Source organism: Lagopus muta, chromosome 5, assembly GCF_023343835.1.
Source record: "Lagopus muta isolate bLagMut1 chromosome 5, bLagMut1 primary, whole genome shotgun sequence".
NCBI classification, from domain to species: Eukaryota; Metazoa; Chordata; class Aves; order Galliformes; family Phasianidae; genus Lagopus; species Lagopus muta.
Genome location: NC_064437.1, coordinates 45,793,695 through 45,816,607, shown reverse-complemented (window position 1 = coordinate 45,816,607; position 22,913 = coordinate 45,793,695). Strand labels below are relative to the sequence as shown.

The 22,913-nt window shown below is 48.4% G+C and overlaps 1 protein-coding gene and 1 long non-coding RNA gene across 30 annotated transcripts in view; both read right to left on the bottom strand.

Moving 5' to 3' along the window:
- Positions 1-22,913, bottom strand: part of LOC125693507 (calcium/calmodulin-dependent protein kinase type II subunit gamma) — a 761,290-nt gene that overhangs the window by 94,496 nt on the left and 643,881 nt on the right. For 2 of the 29 annotated variants that reach the window (XM_048945570.1, XM_048945574.1), the window contains exons 1-2: positions 16,453-16,727; positions 14,676-14,770 (exon numbers count right to left, since the gene is read on the bottom strand). The exons of 17 other annotated variants lie outside the window; for them this stretch is intronic. In XM_048945570.1, coding sequence (XP_048801527.1) covers positions 14,676-14,770; positions 16,453-16,517 — 160 coding nt within the window. In that variant the 5' untranslated portion in view covers positions 16,518-16,727. Of the gene's footprint in view, positions 1-14,675; positions 14,771-16,452; positions 16,736-22,913 lie in introns of those variants that run through there. 10 more of the 29 variants (XM_048945580.1, XM_048945582.1, XM_048945578.1 and 7 more) reach the window with 8 other exon arrangements.
- LOC125693525 (uncharacterized) overlaps positions 18,522-22,913 on the bottom strand; it is a 120,040-nt gene continuing 115,648 nt past the window's right edge. The window contains exon 4 of the long non-coding RNA XR_007377135.1: positions 18,522-21,210. This is a non-coding gene — a long non-coding RNA (uncharacterized LOC125693525). The remainder of the gene's footprint in view (positions 21,211-22,913) is intronic.

Below are 22,913 nucleotides of genomic sequence, written 5' to 3'. Positions count from 1 at the left end.
AGTAGATGGTGAGGGGAACAGCACAGCAAGACTGAGAGTAAGTGGCTAAAGTGAAAAAAAAAAAGGAAAAAAAGAAAAAAACACCAATGCTTTCCTAGTGGTCTCGGGTACACATAGCGATCTTGTGGTGCAAAAGAGCAAAACGTAATGAAGAACCTTCTTTTATGTAGGGGGAAAAAAGTATATTGGGAGGACAGTGGAGGCAGAAATGGAAATCTCCCCTGGAGAGCAGGACTAAACACCTATTCTTTCTCAAAAGTGAGCAAATCCTTAACAAAAACTTGGAAATACCCCACCTGAAAGTGGAAGCTCCTTGCATTACACCTCCACCTTTAACAAGGCAAGAACTGAATCGATAGGGATCCAGGCAGGAGGAGCTATACAAGCTCCTTCTCATACAACCTTGATACATGAATGTTCAGAAGTCACTGTCAGGGCTGTCCAAGACTGGAAAGCTACAGCATCCAGCCCCCAGTCTTCCATCACAGTGTAACATCACAGTGAGAATCTTAAATAAAATGCCATACTTATCACTGGTCATCAAACAGGTGGATATCTCTTGAATAAGTCAAGGAAATGTAGTTTGAACCCAAAAATGAAGCTTGGGAAAGAAATGAAAGCACAGAATTTCAATGTGTTCCTAACACTGGAATTAAGCAGAAAACCTCTTTTTGCTGCATGAGATGCAGTGGTAGGACCTGTGTCCACACAGCATGTCAGTATTCACTACTTTTCCAGCTATTCCAACCAGTTGAGAGAGGGAGGAATGCTGGAAACCCTGCCTTGATTCTGGTACCCTAGGTACTCTAGGAGCCAAGTAAACACAATATCTTCTTGGGGGCATAGATGAATGGCTCCGCATCCAAGTGCTGAGTAACTCCTCTCTAAGAGATAATACCTGTCAAAATAGGCTCTTTCAACAAAGAGATGAAATACCAATTTTCAGGGGATGAGAATAATTAAGAATTAAAAAAAAAAGGCCAAGCCGTCTATTTTAAGAGCAAGTTCCCTTTGCAATACTAGGATAACTTTAAACTAAGCAGAGCAAGCTGTAAATACAGAGCTACCAGGAAACCTCACAGAGAAAAGGCTTGAAACGCAGATGTGTCCAAATCCAACATCACATATAGCAGATGTGCTATATATACAGAAGAGCAAAATGTACCACATGTCACTAAGTCCACCCAACAGTCAAGAACATGGAGAAGAGGAAACAAAAAGACACTGCAGAAACAAAAAGACACCACAGCTGCCTGTGGCCCCAGAGGAGTCTAAAAGCTTGATCCTGTACTTTAAGCTATTGCCTAGAAACAAGCTAGCAAAATGTCTTTAACAGAAGTTAGCATTCAGTAAAGTAAGTTTGAATAGAAGGATTACTTAAAAAACACACACAGAGTGGTCTGTAGGCACTGCTAGCCCTGAGGACACTATCTAGCTGGGTACAGTGTCCCCCAGCCCTCCCACAGCCTCTCTCCCCTCTCTGCAGCTGGCAGGGCCCCGCATGGCCCTAACACCACCGCCAAGACAAGGTCACTGTCCTTTACCATGTTCCAGTAGCACTAGGCCTGAAAACCAAGCTACAGTTCCCTGCTGCCTCTATCCAAAGGCGCTCCGGGCTCTGCTCCCCACAGCCTCTGCCAGGAGGGTGACGCAGGTCCCATCCACACAGCACAGCTCTGACACAGTGCATGCATGCACTCTTCTCAGCAGCGACTCCAACCTCAAGAGCCACACTCAAGCAATCTCTTCCCCCAAAACTTGTCTGGAAATCCAGTGCTTTTCCAACCCCAAAACCTCAGTAACTCCCTTTAGAAGGGCTCTTCTGAGTTTCATTTCCTGATTTGAAGAAAAGGAAAGAAAAGGAATGGGGCAAGCTGTGATACTGAGAAGGGAACAACAGCCCAAGAAAAAGAGGCAGGTGCTCCTTAAACCAATACTGGCACCAGGGAACACACACTGCAGGCCTGTGGCCTCATTCAGCTCCGCAGTGTTCCTGTACTGCGCTCATGCTGTGCAAGCTGGAGATAGCTGCCATGAAGATCAACTGCTCTCAGGTGCTCAGGCAGCAGATCTGGGGTGGGAGGCAGCAGAGGCGTGTAAAAAGAAAAAGCACACACCTCCTGCTCTGGTCTGCCCAGGCCTTTGGCAGCAACTCAGTGCAATCCAATATGTCCAGTACAAGGAGCAAATGGCCTGTTAGGAACAGCTCTGTGTAATGACAAACAGCTCTGCAGCACTGACATCCCTATGTAAAAAAAAGGATAAGGCAGAAAAACTCCAAGACACCCAAGATAAGCCTTTATTTCCTCTCTCCTTTATTTTCTTTCCCCCTTTTCTCTCATTTTTTCCCCCTCCTGGGCCAATTCAGTTTCAGCACAACACTCAGAGTGGAAGCTTGGTGTTCTTCTCACAAGGAGTTGAGCTGCAGAGTCATTGTGACTGTCTCCCTAATCACAGGTGATGCAGTAGGAAGGGACTCTTGTCTCCCATGAGTACCATTACAACAGAGAGATCAGGCACGCTAGCAATGAGTTGGGAGTCCTTTATACGTCTCAGTGACATTTTCATCACCATAACTGGCCACGGGTAGAATATCCCAGGAAGCAAACCCTAAAAATAACTTCTTACAACAAGTCAGCCAGTCCCCTGGCAAAAGGGGAGGGAACACTGCTTATACATGGTTTGCACAATTCAGTTATTGCAAGAAGGACAATGAATGCCCAGACAAGCAGGAGAGAAGGAAAACAGAGGAGAAAAAGCAGGTGATGAATTACACAACTGTTTCTCCTGCATCACCAATGACTTTCCAAAGTGGTAATCAAGAAATTGAGATTGAACTTCATAGCACAGTCTGCCTAGATTACTCGAACATGCAGCAAGGGAGATAATCTTGCCTGTTCAGCACCAGCAGAAGCAGCAGAGCTCTCCCACAGCTGCTGTCTTTGCAGAAGAACATGGGTGCTGTTCCAAGTTACAGTCCTGCAGGTCCCCATGAGGTTTCCTGCTTTCCAGCTACCTCGCTGCAGAAACCAGAGGGTTTTTCTCCACCAGAACATCCTCAGAAATGCATCGCCAGGAACCACAAGAAATCCCACAAGAGCTCCCAGTCACAACGGGTCCACAAGCAGCCTTTCCCTGCTCTTCCTACTCCTCCAGTGAGTGGGGCTGTGATGCCAGGCAGTGAGGCACTGAGCAGCCACACAGCCATGGCTGACAAGTCCTCTGTGACACTCTGAGTCATGTGCAGAAGCTCACTGGCTCTGAATTGTAACAGGACATCCTGTATAAGAAATGAGTGTGCAATGAAGGCGTCCTGACGGGAACGGCCCTAAGCAAACACCTGGTGAAACTGTGACAGAGAAGCAAGGAAGGGAAAAGCACGACAGGATTTTCCAGTTCCGAGGCTGCTGCCCATTGTGCTTTTCCAGCTGCTGAGCATCCCATGCAGGCACAGACATGCAAACTCTGGGGGGAGGAGAGGAAGGGAGCAGTGACCATCCGCACCGTGCTGCTGCCCCTTCTCCATCCTCCTGCAGAAAGATGCCTTTGTGAGCAAGTCTGCCCAGGCTGTGCTGAGGACCCAGCCATGACTGCAGGCAGAGGGCTGGCTCGCACTCGCTCCCTCTTGATTTACAGAACTTCCCTGCTAACAGCTGCATTGCAGATGAACCCTCTTAAAGTGGACATGAAGTGAGAGAGGCAGGAGGGCACGGAGCCACTCCGAAGTGCTGTGGCCACACAGCAGCTCCTCTGGCACACGGATGGTGACTGACCCCAGGAAGAGCTCCAGCCTCTCCACCTCAATCCAACTGCATACAGGGGGTCCTGAAATACACAGAAGAATCTCATCGAGGGAGCTCAGCCCTGGGCAGGAGCTTCTTCCTTATCCCCATCGCTGCTCCCAGCAAGTGCCAGCAGGTTCAGATGGAGCAGCCGGTGAGTGAGCAAGGTGAGCAGGCGGCAGGGAGGTCCTAGCAGTGCCAATTCACTGCACTGCAGGATCCAGGAATCCAGAGATAGACGGATGAGTATAAATTCCTCTGGCTCAACAGTGCTGGAGACTTCCCTGTTCCCATTTCATCCCCCACCGCCCCTTCAGATAAGCTAGCTTCATAGGTGAGACCTGAATTGAATTTTCAACGTAAGGAAGGAGTTTTCACCGTTTTCCACACAAGAAAAACCTCCACAGTTAACAGTTCATACTTCATCAAGGAGATGAGCAGGCTGAAAAGCCTGTTAGAGCCAAGGAACTTGTTGACCATTTGTGAGGTGGTGGCAGGGAAAGCTTTTGTAGCTCAGCCTCAGAACTGTGAAGATGCAGAGCATGCAGAGCCACAAGGAGTTAATACGGCATAATGCGCTTCCTTAAAGCTGGGTAACCAGCTCTGCAGCAACTGCTAGCAGCAGCCAGAGCCACCTGCACTTGTCAGCAATATTTGATAATGGTTATCAAGAAAGCAAACCACCTTGCTCCTCTTTTTTTCACATCTCTGATGCTCAGCTTCACTGTCTGCAGAAGAGAGGCATGCTGCGAGGCTCCCTGTCTGCTGCTATTGAAGTGCTTCCACACAGAGGACGAGCTCCTCTGCACCAACCACGTTAAGTGCAGGGCTAATTCAGACATAGACAGAGATGACAGCGGATCATTGCTCAGCACTAATCAGGCAACACCGAAAATTTTCAGCCGGACGACTTCCTAACAAGCAGTAGGCACAACACAATATCCTAATCTGCAGAGCTGGCGGATTCTAGCCCAGATGACATTCAGATCAGACCAAAATGGGCAGAGCTGGAAGCCACTTCTCAAGCCTGCAGTCCAAAAATCAGGAATATTTAAAGTAACACGAGATCTATGAATCACTGCTTTGACTTGCACCAAAGAAGCACATCCATCACACACTGGCTTTGTCCCTGCATTGGCACTACTTATAAACCAAAGCTGTGCAACTTTAACACTTCTAATCTCTCCGACACAATCTCAACAGAGGACATTTGATATCCAAAGCTTACATGGAGAGGCCCCGAGGCAGGCAAAACTAAACTTAACACCATACCACCTCCCTGGGCATCACACAGAAAGGAGTCCTGCTTGGCATCATCAAGCCCCAGCTCAGAGCAGCCCTCCCGATGAGCTTTGGGCATCACTGAACAGAACTTCCTTCTTCCACATCTATTTTTTTCTTCAGCCATCATGGGCGATTTCTTGGCCCATCACCCATGGAATGTTATATGCTCTGATAAAAGGGGAGTGGAAAAAACAAGATACACATTTTCAGAATGACAGCCGCTCCACTACAGTAGAAATGCTAAGTGTATTTGGCAAGCACTGGAGACCAATACAAGAAGAGGTTTAACGAGCTGTTTTCCCTGCAAAAGCTTCCAGAGCACTCATGCTATTTGAAATGTGTATCTAATGAGTGTGGCCTAGAGAAAGCACTGGACTATCTCCCTCTCAAGTAAAATCTCAAGGCAGGTGCCTGAAAGTAGACTTCTAGCTGTAAGCACACTTGCAGGCTCAACACACGTGTCCTGGAGCAGCAGCAGCTTCACACACCAGCTATCTTCTGCTGGACAGGTAAGGAAAACCTCACCCAGAAGCGAGCCCAACTGCAAGATCCTCTGGGATTTAGGGCACATCTGGAGCAAAGTAACAGCTTCAGAAAATAAACTCCTTCAAGAGAAATCGTGGTAAAACTCACCTGCTGAGCTACCTGACACCCAAGAAAAGGAAAGCACAATGCCTTTAAAGATTGCTAGCTCTTCTCCTTCTTTTTCACCTCAGATTTGGAGCTGCTGTGTCAGACCACTTTTCTCACTGCTTCCCTGGCATTGAGAAAACCCCCTTCTTGCTAGTCCACATCAACTGGCTGAGTGCAAGTGACACTGCAGAGCAGAAGATAAAGCACCTCCAGATGCTGCTACTCCAGCAGACAAGTTGCAGCCTATCCCAGATAATTGCCTACAAGCAAGCAGGAAGTGAAGGGAGGGAACAGAATCCTTTTCACAAACTTCCAGGATCTGGCTTAGGTGCCTTAACATCCTTGTTCTCATTCACAGCCCTTGCTCACAGGAACTGAAAAGTCCACTGGCAGTTGGCCTCATAGGAAAGACATATACAACTAATTTTGATATATATTAATTTCTCATTTCATAAATCAACATTTTTCAGTAAGTTGAAGAAGCCCTTCTAGAGAGAGACTAGTTTTAATTACCATAATTCTATCTTGCTAAATCTGTAGGCAAACATGTTAGGCTAATATGTGTATTGCTGGCCAGAGCATTGCTGGGCAAGATGAGGTTTGTCTCTCCAAAAGCAAACTGCAGAACGGCATCCTGCAAGCTCATAGCAATGCCATGTGACACCACCTTCTGAGCAATGGGACACTGAGATGGGCACTGGGTGCAGACACTCCCATGCTCAGCTCCTTGCTCCCCAGCCAGTTCCATCCCCTAACTCTAGGTCAGTCCACATAGCAGCCAATCGGCACCGACAACAGCAGCACACAGGGGCAAGACCAGCACGAGCACTAATGGTGCTGACACGATTTTGCATCAGACACTTTTAATGACAGCAGCCTTGTACTAACAATAACACCCGTGCAGGCTGGATGGGCTCACGTTCAATAGCCTGAAACCTGCAGGCAACAACAAAGCTCAATGATTTGCACCAACTCCGACGCAGAAAAGCTCCAAGCACAAGGTAGGCAACTGCAGCTGTTTGTGGGTGTAAGGAACAAAAGAAGAGACTGATACAAGAAACAGAGTCTCTTCCCACTTTCTACTTTTCAGCTATCCAAATAATGCAAATCCTACCAGTAAAAGCAGGATGCATTCACCCCCCTCTCCAGCAGTACCCAGTGCTGGGTCTGGACACTCAGGGGCACAGACAGCAGGAGGAATGTCTGTCCACACCCCCCCACCATTCCGGTGGCTAATGGATAGCGAGCCTGGTATTTCTCACTAGGATGCTGTCCTTCGTTAATACATCATCACCCACCCTCCTCCCTCCCTTCCCGCCTATGAGAAAGTTTAATCCTTTGGCTCACACGCATCTGGTAAATTTTTCAGTCCCTGTTTGCCACAGTCATCATGGCAACAGCCCCCAGAGATAAGACAGCAGCACTGCCCAGCAGGCACGGCTGCTCCCAGCTCCCACCGCCATCTCGTGTGGTCCCGCTGGCCTGCCAGAGCCATCCCTGCACCCAGCCTCCTCTCTGCAGGCACCTACTTTCCCCAGAGAGGTGTTGGAATTGTCTGTGTTTTTCTTCTACATTAACTTGATCTTCATTCCCACAGTGGCGACTGTCTTCTCCAGCACAACTCTCAGCTCAACTTCTGGGACTCTGACAGAAGCACATTAACAGCACTTCAGGAGATGGTACCTTGGCTACCAGGGAAAAAGGAGCTTGTGTTTAACAGCTAACAAGCTCTGGCTTCCAGCACAGAGGAAAGGCTAACACCATTCTCAGGAGCAGGACAGGAGTCCAGCCTTATCCCAGTGTCCCTGCTGAGGAAACCTCAGCCATGGGGACAACAGGACACAGCCCAGAGCGTGGTGAGCTCACAACAGGAAAAACTGGATGGAAGCACCAGAACAGCAGTTCACTGCTGCCAAGAGATGTGTAACTCACACCCTCAAGAACATAACACAAAAGTGCTGAGAGTACAGTATCATGTCCATATGCATACATGCGTTCTCTAAAAGGTCATCATATTTACTCATCTCAGAGATGGGGAATTCTTCTCTTTGCCTCCGCCACAACCTGGTGAATCAGGCTCCAACACACAGAGCAGAGCCATGGTTATCTCCTCCTTTCCTGACAGGCGACAAACATTTACCAGCTCTCCTGACATCCCTCAACTATTCTCAGGGTTGTCAGGTATTCACCACTTGCACAGCCACTAGCTTCCCACGTCTGCTCACTTGAAAGGTAAAAGCAACAAGGATTCTGCAATGCCAGCTGGGAAGGAAGGAGGGTGAAGCAGTATCACTAAAATTACATCTGCAGTAAAAGCATTATAGATGTCTAGAATTACTATTAATTGACATGTCAGAAAACTGAACATTCAAAATAAGCTCAAAAATGAAAACAGAAAGAAAAAGTGAACTGGGGAGAATAGGTAGAAAAAGCTACGAGGAAACAAAATCCTACAACTAAAGACTCAGTTTCCCCAGAAGGTTCAATCCATGCCCCATTATTCTTCAGCAACTCTCAGTGCTGAAAAGGCACCTTTCTAAGATGCTGCCAGGCCATTTCTTCAGAAGTGTTCTACCACTGTTCTTCAGAAATCATACAAGCAGCCACACTAGAATGCTTGAGCAGCCACAAGAGCAGTACGCAGTGATATTTAAGTAGATAGCCGATCTAAGAAGGTAAAAAAGGAACCTGCAGTCAGCCTAGCTCACAGGGCCCCAGAGGAAAGGAATGGGAAAGAAAAAAAGAAAGCAACAGGGAACAAGCCATCACACCTGAAATCCTAGAACAGGTGACAGGCAGGAGTTAACAAAAGGGGGCAGACACCTTGGTTTTAAGGGTTACATGGCAGACAGATGGTGCTCAAAGATGGCAAAGTAGAGAGAGATTTCATTTTACACTAATGTGCTCTCTTAAAAATTCACCCAGTTTACAGGGTCAGAAAGAACAAAATAGTTTACGGGAGTGGAAGAGGACAAAGCTACCACTGACCTCTCTTGAAAATAGTTGTGTTAATAAGCCAACATGTCATGGAGGCTGGAAGGAGAAAAAAATATATATAATCTCCAGAAATTTCTTTGTGATTCATGGATGGATCCTCTCTGGTGGTGATGGCTTTAGTACCATCCAGAGAAAGAGTTTTACGACACTGAAGTTTCCACGCTATGCTCCAGAAGTAACAACAGCCACCACCAGCTCATGCACTGGGCCCTTCCTACAAGGAATTCTGGCAGCTCTGCCTGCCCCAAACATTCCCAGGGATTTCGACACCCCATTCCTCACATGAGGTACACCTGGAAATATTTCCACCATTTGCTGATCAGGGCAAATACTCTAGAACTGACAGCTTCTGGACACACGCAGGAATTACTCTAATCACTAATCTGTCCCACACAAATCCAGCTTACATCATGTCAACGAAAAACCAGACTCTCGCCAAGCCCCCTTCCCCACACTCACACTGTGGCTCTGGGAGCTCCTGCCCAATCTGGGTGCCCACTGCCACCCTCCTTATTGTTAATGCCGGAAATTTAATACTCAATGTGACCACAGAAAAGGCAGACACGAGCTGAAATCCTGTCTGCTCTGTTCCAGATCCTTTATAAAATATACAGTGTAAACTGAGAGGCAACCTGGGGTAACCCCAGCCATCACTGAAATCCACAGTGGGAGGAAGCCAGCTTGTGGCTGCAGGATGAGCTGTGCTCCCACTCTTTTCACCTTCCAGCCCACCACCTCCCTTGCCGATGCTGCCCCATGTGCTCCATTACACCAAGGCAGGTGAGAAGCCAGGCTGGCCCCCTGCATTCTCCCACTCCCTGTCCTGCTTTCAACGTCCTCCTTCCAACTCCCAGCTAGGGTCTCTCCTCACACACATCCATCCTTCTCCAAGCAGCTCTCCAAGGGACCTGTCCTCCAGTGACATGTACTGGCTGAGCACCCTCCCAATGGTGTTGCAGGCTGCTGGGGAATTTTGGGACTGCAGCATATGATCCCCTCCTCACAGCCCCCTCCTCATCTTCCACCCTGCTGCACATCACTGCAGCTCATCTGTGTGCTCCCAAGACAGAGCATCCCTCAGCCTGCTCACAGAGAGGAAAGGGGAGAAGCATGAGACACAACACAGTACTTTGTGAGTGCTTAAAGACCTGTGGTAGAAGGACAGCTCCTCTCCCACTCCAAATGACCAGACCCGATTTGGCTGCTCAGCAAGCACAGCTGGGCAGCCATAGCTTGATCTGCTGTCCTCTGCAAGAAAGAATGCTTTCTCCCAGCCCATCAAAACATGCAGGCAGAGGACACCTATCTCAGGACATTCTCAAGAGCTCAGATCTGTGACTCGGCCATCTGTGACCAGCACACTGCAGCCACACACACTCACAGCGGGCTGCAGTGCAGCTCTGTGCACAGCCAAAATCCATCACACTGGATTCCTTGAGGCTGGAGGGCAGCCCCAGAGCCCTGACCCGAGGGCAGACAGAGAGCAGTTGCAAAGTGTATCAAAGCAGAGGGTGGTGAGTGATGCTGCTAAACTTCCTTTGTAGCACACGAGCTCAATGTTTGAGCAGCCAGGAGAACTACTATTGACATCTCCAGAAAGCTGAAATCAACAACTACTCTGGAACTGAAAGCCTAGGACAAGGGAGCTGCTTAAAAACCAAACAGAAAACTGCATTAGAACCATCAAGAGTGGTTTTTTCCTGGTGAGATTTGATACACAGAAGTAATTCCCTGCTCCTCCCACAATCCACATAATCTCTTGCAGGAACAACAACAAAATAGCTGGGTAGGCTGCAAATTTTCTTCTAATTTACAAATTTGGAAACATGGAAAGCAAGGAAGAAATTCCACCTTTATATTCCACTGTGCTCTTCACAGGCAAGAGCAAAGGCACAGCAGGGAGAAAGCACCAATGAGGTCTTACTTTCCAAATAGCTGCTTTGCATTTGTATTTCAAAAGCTGTGACAGGGGTTGAAAGATACCGATTTTCAGCAGCAAAGAAATATTAACAATATTGAGGTAATATACATAGAGGATCCCCACACATACCAAAAAAAGGGGCCAAGAATGCTGTCCTTCTGCATGCGCTGGTAAGATCATTACATATGGTTTGGTATAAACGACATGCTAAGAATTATTGCAGGATCGAGCTCTGCCTACTTCGTTCCAGAGCAGGACTATTTCTTCAAATACATTCTGGATGCATACTCTGAAAACAAGTGACAACTGGGTTTCTCCATTGCCAGCCCCACAAAACTCACTCTTACCCAAGACACCAACACCAGTCAGTCAGAACCTGGACATTTCCCTGCTGCCACTGCAGCCTCTGCTTCTCTCTCGATCATTTTGACCACTGTAAGGAATCTGAATTGCTGCCCAGGAACTGCATTCTACTTGCTAGGAATTTTTACATTGAAACAAGTACCCTGGTGACACCCACAAGATAGCTTCCAAATAAATAAATAAATAAATAAATCACAGCTATTACTTCCATCTGCCCATAGCTCTCGTAAGAGCTTGGGCGTTCAGTCCCATAGGAATTTCGGATGTCTGAGGCATTGTATTTCCCCATGTGCAATAACCACTGCTCTTACGTACATCAGCTGAATGCTGACTAAGGTAAAGTCTGCTTCCTCTCCCTTTCCACACACATTTGGCCCCTATTTAACATCAAAGTTCTTGGCATACTCCTCACCAGGCAGTCTTAAGCATCATCACAATATAAATAATAACAAATACTTCATTACAGACCAAGTATGAATTTTAATCTAGACCAGCTCTGATTAATATGATTTAATAAAAGAGAGAACAGACATCTGAAAACTACAGACCAAAAAGAAACAAGAGACTCTCAACATCAGATTTTGTATTTTACAAAGACGAAGCTTACAAGACTGAAGTTGTTCTCTTTGCAGAGAGCAGCACCATTTGCCATCCTTGCCTTCAGAGAAGCCCCATAACAGCACCACATCTCTTCATCTCTTCATGAGAACAGTTTTACAAGCAAGCCAAGTAACAGAATCCCTTAAACACACAACATTTACCCTTGAATGTTCCTCTTCCTCCTTCCCACCTACCTGCACCAAACTACCAAGCATTTTCCAGTCAGCTATCTATTATTTCTTCACCAAGACTCTTGAAAATCAAAGGTAACACAAAGTACAGCAAAAGGAGAGCGAGGCTTTGTTACCACTTCCCTGGACATAACCAAAGGGAAGCACTGGAAAACCAAAACTTCCAAGCAGCCGCAATGGGCTGTACTCCTCACCAGCAGCACAGTGCTGGCTCTGGAAGCAGCAGTGACTATGTCAGTTCAAATTCTGCTGGAGAAGGCACAAAACATCAGATTTAGCCATGTTTAAGTTGGAGAGGGGCAGCACACCCCTGCCCAGGAGACATTCTATTGCTGTGACCCTGGTGCAGGACGCAGGTCTGGAGGGCGGTGGGCCCACCAGCAGGCAGGCATGCAGCCGGGTGTGCCGCAGAGCCCTGGGTGTGCATGCTGCCAGGCAGAGATGTGGCCTCCCCAGGGAGAAGAGCCAGCTCTGGGAACGGAAGCATCAGGCAACATATAGCCAGGGCACTGCAGAATTAATGCCGTAATTCTCCTCCTGTGCAGACAGCTCTATAAAATGCCTTTCACCAAGACTTTCATTTTCAGGTTGCTGAATCGAATCTCTCTGATCACTGATTTACAGCTGCAATGTCCAAACAGCATGCATTTTTCCTTCAGTGCTTTAAGCCCTTTTCCAAGGTGAACTGACTAAGTTCCTATCAAAGCATTTAGTTCCTTTTCGTGTTAACCTCTCAAGCTATCAGCGAACACAGCTGTGTAACTGAGGAACCCATATATTCAGCTGAACTTACCATCCACTTTCCGTGGCGAATACAGGTTCTTTAGGCCTCACTGAGACTTCAAGGAAACAAGCGAGATCAGTCGCTTTTTGTTTCTGACATTCTTCCACATCAGCAGAAAGCCATTTCATTTCTTGCCTCTCCCCACAGCTGTGATCTAACTAACCAATACCTTCCTAAGGATCCATTGCCAGTTGGTTAGCTGAGGACCAGTTTAGTATTCTCAATCTATTTTCACTGACAGGAAGGTACGAAAACTAGAAGCTAATTCAAAACATGGCTGTATTCACCCACACATCTCCTACTTGCTGGATCATAAAACTGTCATCACCATAACACAAAATACAATTAGGATCTATATATTGCTCCCTCCGTAACTCATTAGGTGCCTAAACACTTAAAAAATGACTCCATCAGATCTGCTACTTCTGGGCTTGTGCTGGTATGTTTATGAATTTTGTTTCAATGCTATTACCCTGCAGTTTTTTGCCATTCTCTTATCTCCAGTGTTAATTTCAGTATCATCTCCTCTGCATAGAAACAACTTTTCCCTTGCAATCAGTTTCTCAAGCCAATTCCTTCCTTCCCTGAGGTGCCTTGTCGCCACTCACACTGAGAAGATGGCTCTCCTGAACTTTTTGTCCTCACTACAGGATGGTCAGGGAATATGGCAAAGAAAACACAGCATTAGTGGCCATCAGCAAAGCAGAGATACCTTCCAAACCTTTCCCATACTGAGCTGAAGAGATTGGATACGTCACCTTCACAAGTGGCCACTGTCATGTGACCGTGGAGGGGCCACAAAGTCACTCAGGATCTGCTGCCACCACCCAAACAACACACAGCCACACCAGCTGGTTCCCAACGTGACTTCATTCAGGCTAGGTATACTGAAACAACAAATCATCAGGTGTACCTCCACAAGGCACAGGTGTGGGGCAATCAGCCTTCTCACCCTGGCACTTTCTGCTTCTGATACTACTTCTCTGCGTGACTACAGTAAATGAAAATTCCTTGCCACTCATCAAGCCATCTCATGCTCTTATCATCACAGTTCATATTTTGGTGCAAGTGAGAATGGATATTCCTTTTTCTCCTCTTTTTTAGGCAAAAACATTTCACTTATAAATCATTTATAAAAAATCCTCCCCACCTCCTTATGCCTTCCATTTCTCCGTTTACCCCCTTGATAATCCATTTATTCAGCTGGCAGGACAGACAAGGGCCTAACACATCCATTTTGTCAAATCTGAATAGCCTCTAAGGACTGAGATCTTCTGCAAACATTCTCTTCTGGCATCTCAACTTGTTGCACTCTGCTTTCAGCATCCTCTACTACAACTCAGTTGCTCTTGTCCTTTTGGAGAAGGGGAACCTCATGGAAAGAACTCCAACCCCTGCAAAGGATTCCCCATGCATTAGGAGAACACACTTCCTACACAAGCGAATACACCACCTTCTGTGTGTACACATACCTCTGGGAATTGGGAAACCAGAAGCTTAGGAGAAAAGCTAAGGTTGTTTCTCCTTAAAACAGCAGTCTGGTTTCAGCTTTTAGAAACCCTGGAGCTGAAGAATGCAAGCAACACTTGTTCTAATTCATCAAGAAGTCAAATTCATTAGATTGCCCCATGCAGCCTATTTCTGCCTTAGGAGGCAAACCTTTTAGCGCCCAAACTCCCTCCATGTAAGTGCCATACAACAGGAACAAGGTATATAGCATTCTTCCTTCAAACAAACCAACAAGCAACTCCACACCTGTTCCAGTAAGGCAGACCTCCTAGGCAGAAAGAGCGTTCAGCAAAATCAGACTGTGACAATTCCCTTTACCGGGAGCGACCAGAGCGCACAAAGGCAAGTTCTCTGTAAACTCACCTCTCCTTTGGCTCACAGGAGAAAGATCCCCCAAAGAAAAAAACCCAACATCACAAAGTATCCATTTCCAGATACAAAAGATGTTCAATCATCCCATGCTAACCTCCTTTTAATCTCCTCTTTGCCACATAACTCAATTACTTTGTAACAGATGCATAGTGTCCAGACAAACAACTCCAGATCTGTTTCAATGGCGGCAAAATGTTTTCTATTCACGAGAGGACCAAGAGTAGATCTGAGGCACTAACCTCTGGCTGACAACTTTTTGGTGTTGATGATTTTTGCAGCATATTCCTGTGATGAACTTTTCTTGACACATCTGCGGACCACGGAGAAGGCTCCCCTGGAAAAGAAATGAAGAGGGCAGGGGCTATGAAACAGAAAATAGGAATGTAACAGCAGCAACTTCTATCCCCAGAGTGGACTAGATTGAGGACGGTACAGAAGACACAGAGGAGGGAAACAACACACGGGAATCCAATGGACAGTGCATGCTGCCTGCTGAGCAAATCAGACCTGGTACATACGGCACTCAAGCGCCCGCCTGAAGATGCCTCAAGCCCCCTCACAGACAGAACAGCAACACTGGGGAGGGAGAGCACACAGGCACAGGGACAGAGCACGCGGGGACTGATGAGTGGAAGACAAGCAGCCCGGAATGATGTGGCAAACAGCAGCCGTGAGCCCATCTCCCAAAGACAGTGGCCCCAGCAGCTACATCAGACAACCGGGATGCACTCTGCCCACGTTCGAGTGCTCGGTCACAAATCCCTGCACCACCTGGCAGGAGGTACTGGCTCCCTTCCATCTGTCTACCCACCTGAAAAGGGGATAAGCATGTACCTATGAATGGAGTGAGTAGGAAGCTACGAGGCTTCGTACATTTTCTCAAGCTGGAACTATTGATATTATTACAACTACTCCAAAGAGCCACTCGGAGAAGAGGTCTGAGAGAGAGGGAAGAAGGATTTCTGTGAGGAAAAAAGAGATAATACAACAGAGACCAAGGTGAAAAGACAGGGACTCAAAGTCTGCAGGACTACACAGATGAGCTCTCAGTGCTGTCCCTTCTTTAAAAAGAACAAAAAAACAGGGTGGGAAAAGAATAACAACTGGCTTAACAAGAAAGGTTTGGAAAGGAGAAAAGGACAAATAAGAGAAAGCAGGGAAATAATTCCAAGTTCATTTAGAACAGGAATGTAATCCCACGTTCACGGACAAACGGACATATGTAGCTATAAGAAATGGGATCAGGAGCTGCGCAGCGGCCCCACGCAGCCCTACAGCCGGTCTGACACGGCTCGAATCCTCCCGACACTGCAGTTCTGTCCCTGCTTCCCCTTCCTCAACCTCTACCTACAAAGCAGCGCGCAGCAGTGGGAGCGCGGGGCCCGGGCTCGGTGACACACAGCCGCAGCGGCGCGGGGAGGGACGGGGACAGGGAGAGCCGCAGCAGAGCCCGGCAGCTGGTGCAGGAAGGGAGGGAGCGGGGAGCAGCGGCACCGGGAAGCGACGTCCCCGCGATCCCGCCCCGGCTGCCCCCGCGCTGCCTCCCTGCCCCTCCAGGTCCCCCGCGAAGCCCTGCGCTAGGGTGCAGCAGCAGGTCTGCCAATGCGGAGACAAGTGCGGAGGGAGGAGGAAGGGCGAAGCGCCGTGCAGCAGCACCTGGTCCTTTCTCAGGGACAAGGAAGTGGGGTCGAAAGCATCGCTGAACGGCGGGGACGGTGCCGCGTCCCGGCGCAGAACGCCTGGAGGGAGCGGCAGCGTGCGGCGGGGAGCAGCACCGGGCCGGGGAGGGCAAGGGGGAAGAGAGGAAGTGCCGGGGTGCAACAGGAGCGCGCAGCCCGAGGCAGGCGGCGGGGACCGGCAGCGGTTCTGCCGGGGCAGCAGGGCTCGGAGAGGAGGATTACGGCGACTAATCTCCCTCCTCCCGCTCCTCGCGAAGAGCCGAAAAGCGGCTCCGGGCCGCGCCGGCAGCTGCCGCGGCGGGCGGGCGGGCGGCGGGGCGCGCGGCGGGCTCCGTACTTGCCAAGCTCCTCGTAGAGCTGGTACTCGTCGGTGAAGCGGGTGCACGTTGCCGTGGTGGCCATGTTCGGGCTGCGGAGGCTCAGCGCCGCTGGGGCATGGGGCGGGCGACCGGGACGGGCCGGGACGCGCGGCTGGGCGGCCTCCCTCCGGGCTCGGCGGGGCGGCGCGGGCTCCCCCCGCGCCCGGCTCGGCGCTCCCCGCTCCGCCGTGCACAGTCACCGCTCGCCGGGGAGGGGAAGGAGGCAGAGCCTGGCCAGCACCGCGAGAACTGGCTCGGAGACACCCCGCGCCGGCCCCCTCCCTCCGCCCCTCCGCCGGCCCCGGCCCGCCGCGGGGTGTGGCCGCCGGGGGCGCTCCCGGGGCCCCGCAGCGACGACGGCGCCCGCGGACTGCGGGCGGGGCGCGGCCGCCCCCCCCGGGGTGCGGCGGGCACTGCAGTCGGCGCTCCCGCCCCGCGTCGAGGGCGGGCGGACTGCGGCGGCACCCCCGGCGCCGGGCTGCGCCGCGAGGCCGAGAGAGGGGCCCGGCCCGGTCTCCCGTCCTGGCGGCACCGCGCGGGGCTCCGCCGGCTACCGGCCGGGGCGAGAAGGGCCGCAGCCGGAGCGACTTCCTGCGCGCGGCGGGAGGGGAGGGCCGGGAGGCGGCCGCCCCGCGGGGAGGAGGAAGGGGAGCGGAGAGCGAGGAGGAAGGGGAGCGGAGAGCGAGGAGGAAGGCGCCGAGCGGGGCGGCCGCGTCCCCGGCGGGAGGGGAAAGCGGAACGCCGGAGCGCGGTGCCGCTAAGTCGGGCCCAGGGAAGCAGCGGCGGGTGGGGCGGTACGCGCGGAGCGGGTGCGGCGGCGCTCACACGTGCGTGCCGGGCGTTGTGCTGCTGGGACGCGGCCGCGGAAGGCAAACAGAAACAGTCAGCCTTCGGCAGCAAAGGGAAACAAACCAGGCTCTGTTCTGTCTCTACTAGCGTGCCGTTGGAGAGCGTCGGCTGCAGCGCCTTTATAAGCAAGTTTATTTTCACCTCTTATTTAAGAGAGTCTGTCTCAGCCGGAACGCTTGCCAAATCTGCTTAATATGCACGTTTATATAGGGCAGCCGCTGATCAGGCAGAGGGAAGGGCTGCTCCGGCCTCCCGCGTGCCCAGCAGCGCAGCCTCTGTCGGGAACAGAGACAGATGAACGAACCGTAAGCCAGGAGCGGCATTAAACTGGTCTGAAAATGAAAAGTACCGTGTAAGTACCCTGCATTAGCGCTCTATAACTGGACTCGGAAATCGTCATGTTATTCAATCACGTGGAAAGCGGTGACGGCAGCTGGCAGCATCCTCCCCAGCCCCAGGTCAGAGCAGCCAGCCCCATGCTGCAAAGTCTGCACCCGAGTGATGCAGTGGTGAAAGATTCAACTTGCTTATGCAGAAAGTAGAGAGGGAAAGTAGGACAATACAACAGTAACGTTACAACAAAGCAATACTTCTAGAAGGTGATTATGAAACGACAGCATTCTGCGTCTTGTACCATGCCAGCATTGGAACCTGCTGAGCTAGCAGAATAATTCAGAGGAACTACAAATGATCTAACCAACAGGTGCCACTCAGTGAGTAGCACTAGTCCTGAGCTGAAGGTGCTCGGGCAGCCTCCTGCAGCCCACCCGTTACTCTAGCAGAAGAGCTGTAGATGAGGAGGAAAGCTGACTGCCTAATTCACGCTCCCCTCCCCACAGGAGGGACCAGCAGAGAAGAATATGCAGAGCCCAGCTGGAAGAAACTTGGGGCAGTGGTGGCCAACATTGCTGCTAGGCAGCCTGCAGCGCGCTTGCACCGTCCAGAATGACATTATCTGCTGGTTGTATGGGGAAGTCAAGCTGTCACACTTGCGGCGTGGTTATGATGTGGTAGTCAAGAGAAGCACAATCCAGTCCCCTACGTAAAAAATGTGCAGGTGCACAGAAACAGGACCCTATTCTGCTCTTGACTCTTCCTCAATGCAAAAGGTGGGAGATGGGTGTCTGAGACCAGATTTTAGCACACTGAACGGCCAGAGGGAGAGAATGTAAGCTTTCGTGCGTTTGTCCTGTTCTCCTACAGACAGGTAAGATGATGAAGATGGAAACAGACAGGAGGCACACAAAGAAATACAGTACCAAGAGAGGTTTACCTAAAGCTATGTATAATTGTGAGTGAGATTCTGCCAGTCGGAGCACACGCTCGCGATGGTGCAGGTAATAGGCAGGGTGTAAGAAGTTTGCTTCCAGAAAAGGCTGCACCTTTCTTGTGTTACTCACGATGAAAGTAATGCATGGAAGCAGGGAGATTTGTAATTTTTAGGATTTAATTGGGACCTTGTAAAACAAATAGCAGATGAGGGAGATTTGTAATTTTTAGGATTTAATTGGGACCTTGTAAAACAAATAGCAGATGAGATAGTAACAGTAGGAAAGCAGAAAGAATGTGTAAATGTGTAACAAAAGAAAAACCACTCCAAGAGTAGCATGTGGAAATACAGGAAAGTGCTGGATGTTTATCTGGCTTCAAAATGTGTTTTACTGCATACACTCGAGGACTCTAAACAAGTCTGACCAAGTTATCATCTATGCACTTCACCAGACACTCAAGTGAAGGCAGCTCCTGTCCTAGAGGACTCCTTGAGGACTCCTGGTTAGAAAATGGTTCAACTGGATTTAAAGACTGCTCTGGGGAAAAGTACCCCATGGTATTTAAGAATCCTCAGTTGTGGGGGTCTCATAACGTATGAAATGTAAAAAGAGGAAGATGGAAGAGGAAGTTTCTTATCTTGAAGCACTACAAGTAAAAGTGAGGTCTGGCAATGAGAAAGGGAAGAGAAGAAATGAGTAGAAAGAAAAGCTAACCACGTGTTATGCATATAAGAGCTATAAGAACAGATTGCTAACTGAGAAACTTGTGTCAAGCGAGAAGTGGGATATGAATTGAGTGACAGACTTGATTAAACCAAATACTGAGTGGGAGACAAAGTTATGGGAGTTGAGTTTTCAAAAGCAATGTAGACAAAATGAAGCAGGAGGGGGGGTGGCAATATGGATGAGAGAGTATTATGTCAACAGAAAGAAATATTGATGCTCTGGCTGACATAGCAGTCTATTCAAACTGAGAATAAAACTGCAAACGGGTGAATCTTGAATTATGCCTGAGCAGAATTATCTCACAGAGGCTGGAAAATATATGTCTGAACAGTAAGAAATGTTCTTGAGACAGCCTCTGCAGCACTAATGGGAGATTCAGCTAATGAATAGCAAGAGATTCTGACCTCAGTTATGCAGGGATGTAATCTGGAAGTGGTGCCTTGCTTTTAGTGGGCCAGCTTCAGATTTCACATTAGCGGAACAGTGGTTTTGGTCTCTACCTTTTGGAGTAGCACTGGTTTGCTCATACAGTACGCTGAGCTGTCAGGGATCTGTGAGAGATTAATCTGATTTTAATAACCGGAGCTGAGTAAGAGGCACTAAAGAAAGTAAGTAAAATACAAAGGATTTAATGCAAAGCCCATGGGCATAAATGGACATTTCCTCTGATGTTAATGGATTTTGGATCAGGCCCCATCTGTTCATGGAGCCTAAGGTCAGCTTTGGCATGTTGAAGAATGTCTGTGGGAAGGCAACAACACAAAAGCGTTGGTCTTTAGGGAAGCGGAGTGAAGACTACAAAATGAGTTCACAGAAACTAACTGGAATTCAACCTGCAGTGGAAAATGGGAAGTACAGCATTTAACCACTGCAGAAGCTGCAGGATAGCCTTTTCAGCAAGGCTAAATGAGCCAAAGTGCAGCATGTGTTAGTGTGCTGAGCGGAGCAGTGCTGACTGGTGCCAGATATGAAGAAATTAGCAAAAATAAAGGACCTGAGAAGAATGGGTCGAGATAGAAAGCAGTTTTGGAAGGCAAGAAAGCAAAAAAATGCAATGAGTGGGCATTTTTAAATACGATTGTTCTGTTTTTCTCTTGTTAGCAGAGGGTCCTTCAAGGAACTGAGTCATTTTTCTTCTCTGTGCCTCTGCTGTCCAACTTGTCTGCTCAGAGTGAGCAATTCCAGGGCGCTCTTATCTCTCACAGGGCGCTTACAGGACAAAAAACTCAACCTGCCCTGCTCTTACATGAGGCTTCCTGGTGCTACCAAAACAACTGAACAACCACTAACAACTTCAAAGCGAAACACTGAGACTCCCTGAATTTGATGAAATATGCCATCATCTTAAAAGGAGGAATATTTTGGCAGGCGGAGGAGAGGAAAGTGTTAAAATTCTGAACAACCACTTTGTTTCTGACTTCAGAGTACACAGCGTTACCTTGATGAAACGTTACCATGACTGGCAATGTATTTACAGACATGTATGCAGGAAAAAATTAACTTGCTTTCCTAGGTGATTGTACATGTTGGCTAAACTACACAAGATCTCTCAAGTAATAAAAGCGTGACTTAAGTGTCTACTGAGTATCTACCAGAAAAATCAGGTTCCTTTAACGTCTGTGGTTGTTCTGTTCCTTCTTTTAAATGGAGGTTCACTTGGTACTTCTAAAAAATCATGATTTAGATGATTTGTAGGTGTAGCTGACAAAAATAAAAAGTAGTACGCATAGAAGGAAGGATGCAAAAAGGAACTTTTTGTGAGTTAATATAAAATTTATATTTGAAATAAACAGATTCTAGAGTTCTGGAAAGATACAAACATTAAATTACCGTATTAGCGCAGACTATTCAGCCATCCATCTAGTTTAATGTCTTGTCTTCAGTAGTGACCTATTCCAGATGATAGATGTGAGGGAGGGAGAACAGGAGGGGATGAGGGGAAGACAGAGGAGAAGAAAGGAAAGGAATCAGAATAAACCAACGCAGAGATCTGTACCAGCCACCTGCACACTGCGCACAGATTGATTAGTGGCTTTCCTCCTGACCCCAGGCTGATGATCAAAATATGCCCTGAAGCACAAGGATTGGTAGCCCCTGTAATTTTGATCAGTTGTAGTTTTGATCAGCTTGTGTCAGTGCGTATGACATTCTGTTTCATGTCAATGCCTAATCCTTTCTGATTCTTACTAAGCTATTTAAGTCAATAATATCCCATGGCACCGAGTGTCGCATGTTAATTATGTGGCTCATAAAACATATAACCTGATATCACTGCAAATTTGTTCTATTTTAATGTCATAGAGAGCTCTCTGCTGTTACGAGGCTGAGTCAGTAGCATGTCCAAAGGACCACGGTGCCCTGTGCTCTTCAGTGCCACGGGTATCCGTGCTGAGGGGCTCAGGCAAAGGAAGGGGCAGCAGTGTCCCGGCAGGGTCTCTGCATCTGGGTGCCCACCAGCAGGCTGCACGTGCATGCTGCTGGCCTGCCTCTGCTTCCCCACTTCTGCTGGTGACTCACAGGGACTCCTGCCTTGACCTCCCTGAGATACTTGCAAGCCACAGAGACAGGAGGTATTTTACTTCTCAGCTTTTAGTGCTTGAGACTTTGGATTTCAAAAGCACTGCTAAGGTCTCCATCAATGAAAGGGAAGCATTTAGTATACAATCAGCTAACTTAACTGCCATACACTCATTCCACCAGTTTTTTCTTTGGTGCCTTATCCTACCTTTTCTGAGGGCTCAATATCAGGTTTATTGACCAGTTTCACAAAGTTCTAGATTCCTGCACAAGACCAAGACAAAGCTTTGTGGAAGGGAATATGTGCGAAGTCCTGAAGACCTGCAGACCCATATAGAAGGGGCATCAGCAGTCTCATTTTGTCTTTCTCATCTCCCTGAAACCCAAGTCCACCCAACTCCACCCAATACCACCCTGGGCTCTGTGAGCTACACAAGAGAGGCCTTTCCAACTTCCTCTTTGCAACTCTCTTTGCTAGAGAACCACCAATGTCTGAACACAATGTCCACTGGCTCCTTTTCTAACTGATCACTTCCATGACATATTTATGCTTTTATGATTTCTTTCAACTATCCTTTTAAATGTATGAATTGGACTTCACAAAAAACTCCACTGAGGATTACAGAAATTAGGCCTGTGTTCTGAGCAACACGAACAATTTCCTCTATTTCTGTATCTACAGCGACATTAATAATACTACACTCAAAGAATTCCAAGTTTTCATCCCTACCATCTTTAAAATGGCCAATGTCAGTTGTTAATCATGTGAAGAGCAGGATTTTCCACCATCTATACAGAAATGAGATCACATTCTATAAATTCATCTAATAATTATCCAGTAACAATCAGTTAAAAAAAGCAGTTAACACCACCCTCAGATGGCCTTAGGTTCAACAAGTTTAGTGCCTGCCATCTCCCTTGGTGGGTGGACAACAGAGAAGCAGATTATCCTGCCACATGAGAGCTCTCGTGTTGCTACATGAGAGCAAATGAACAGACCTGTATGTCCATTGCTGGATGCAGCTTCATGGTGTCCAGAAATCTCTGCTGTCACTAAAGGGTTACTATGCTGGTAT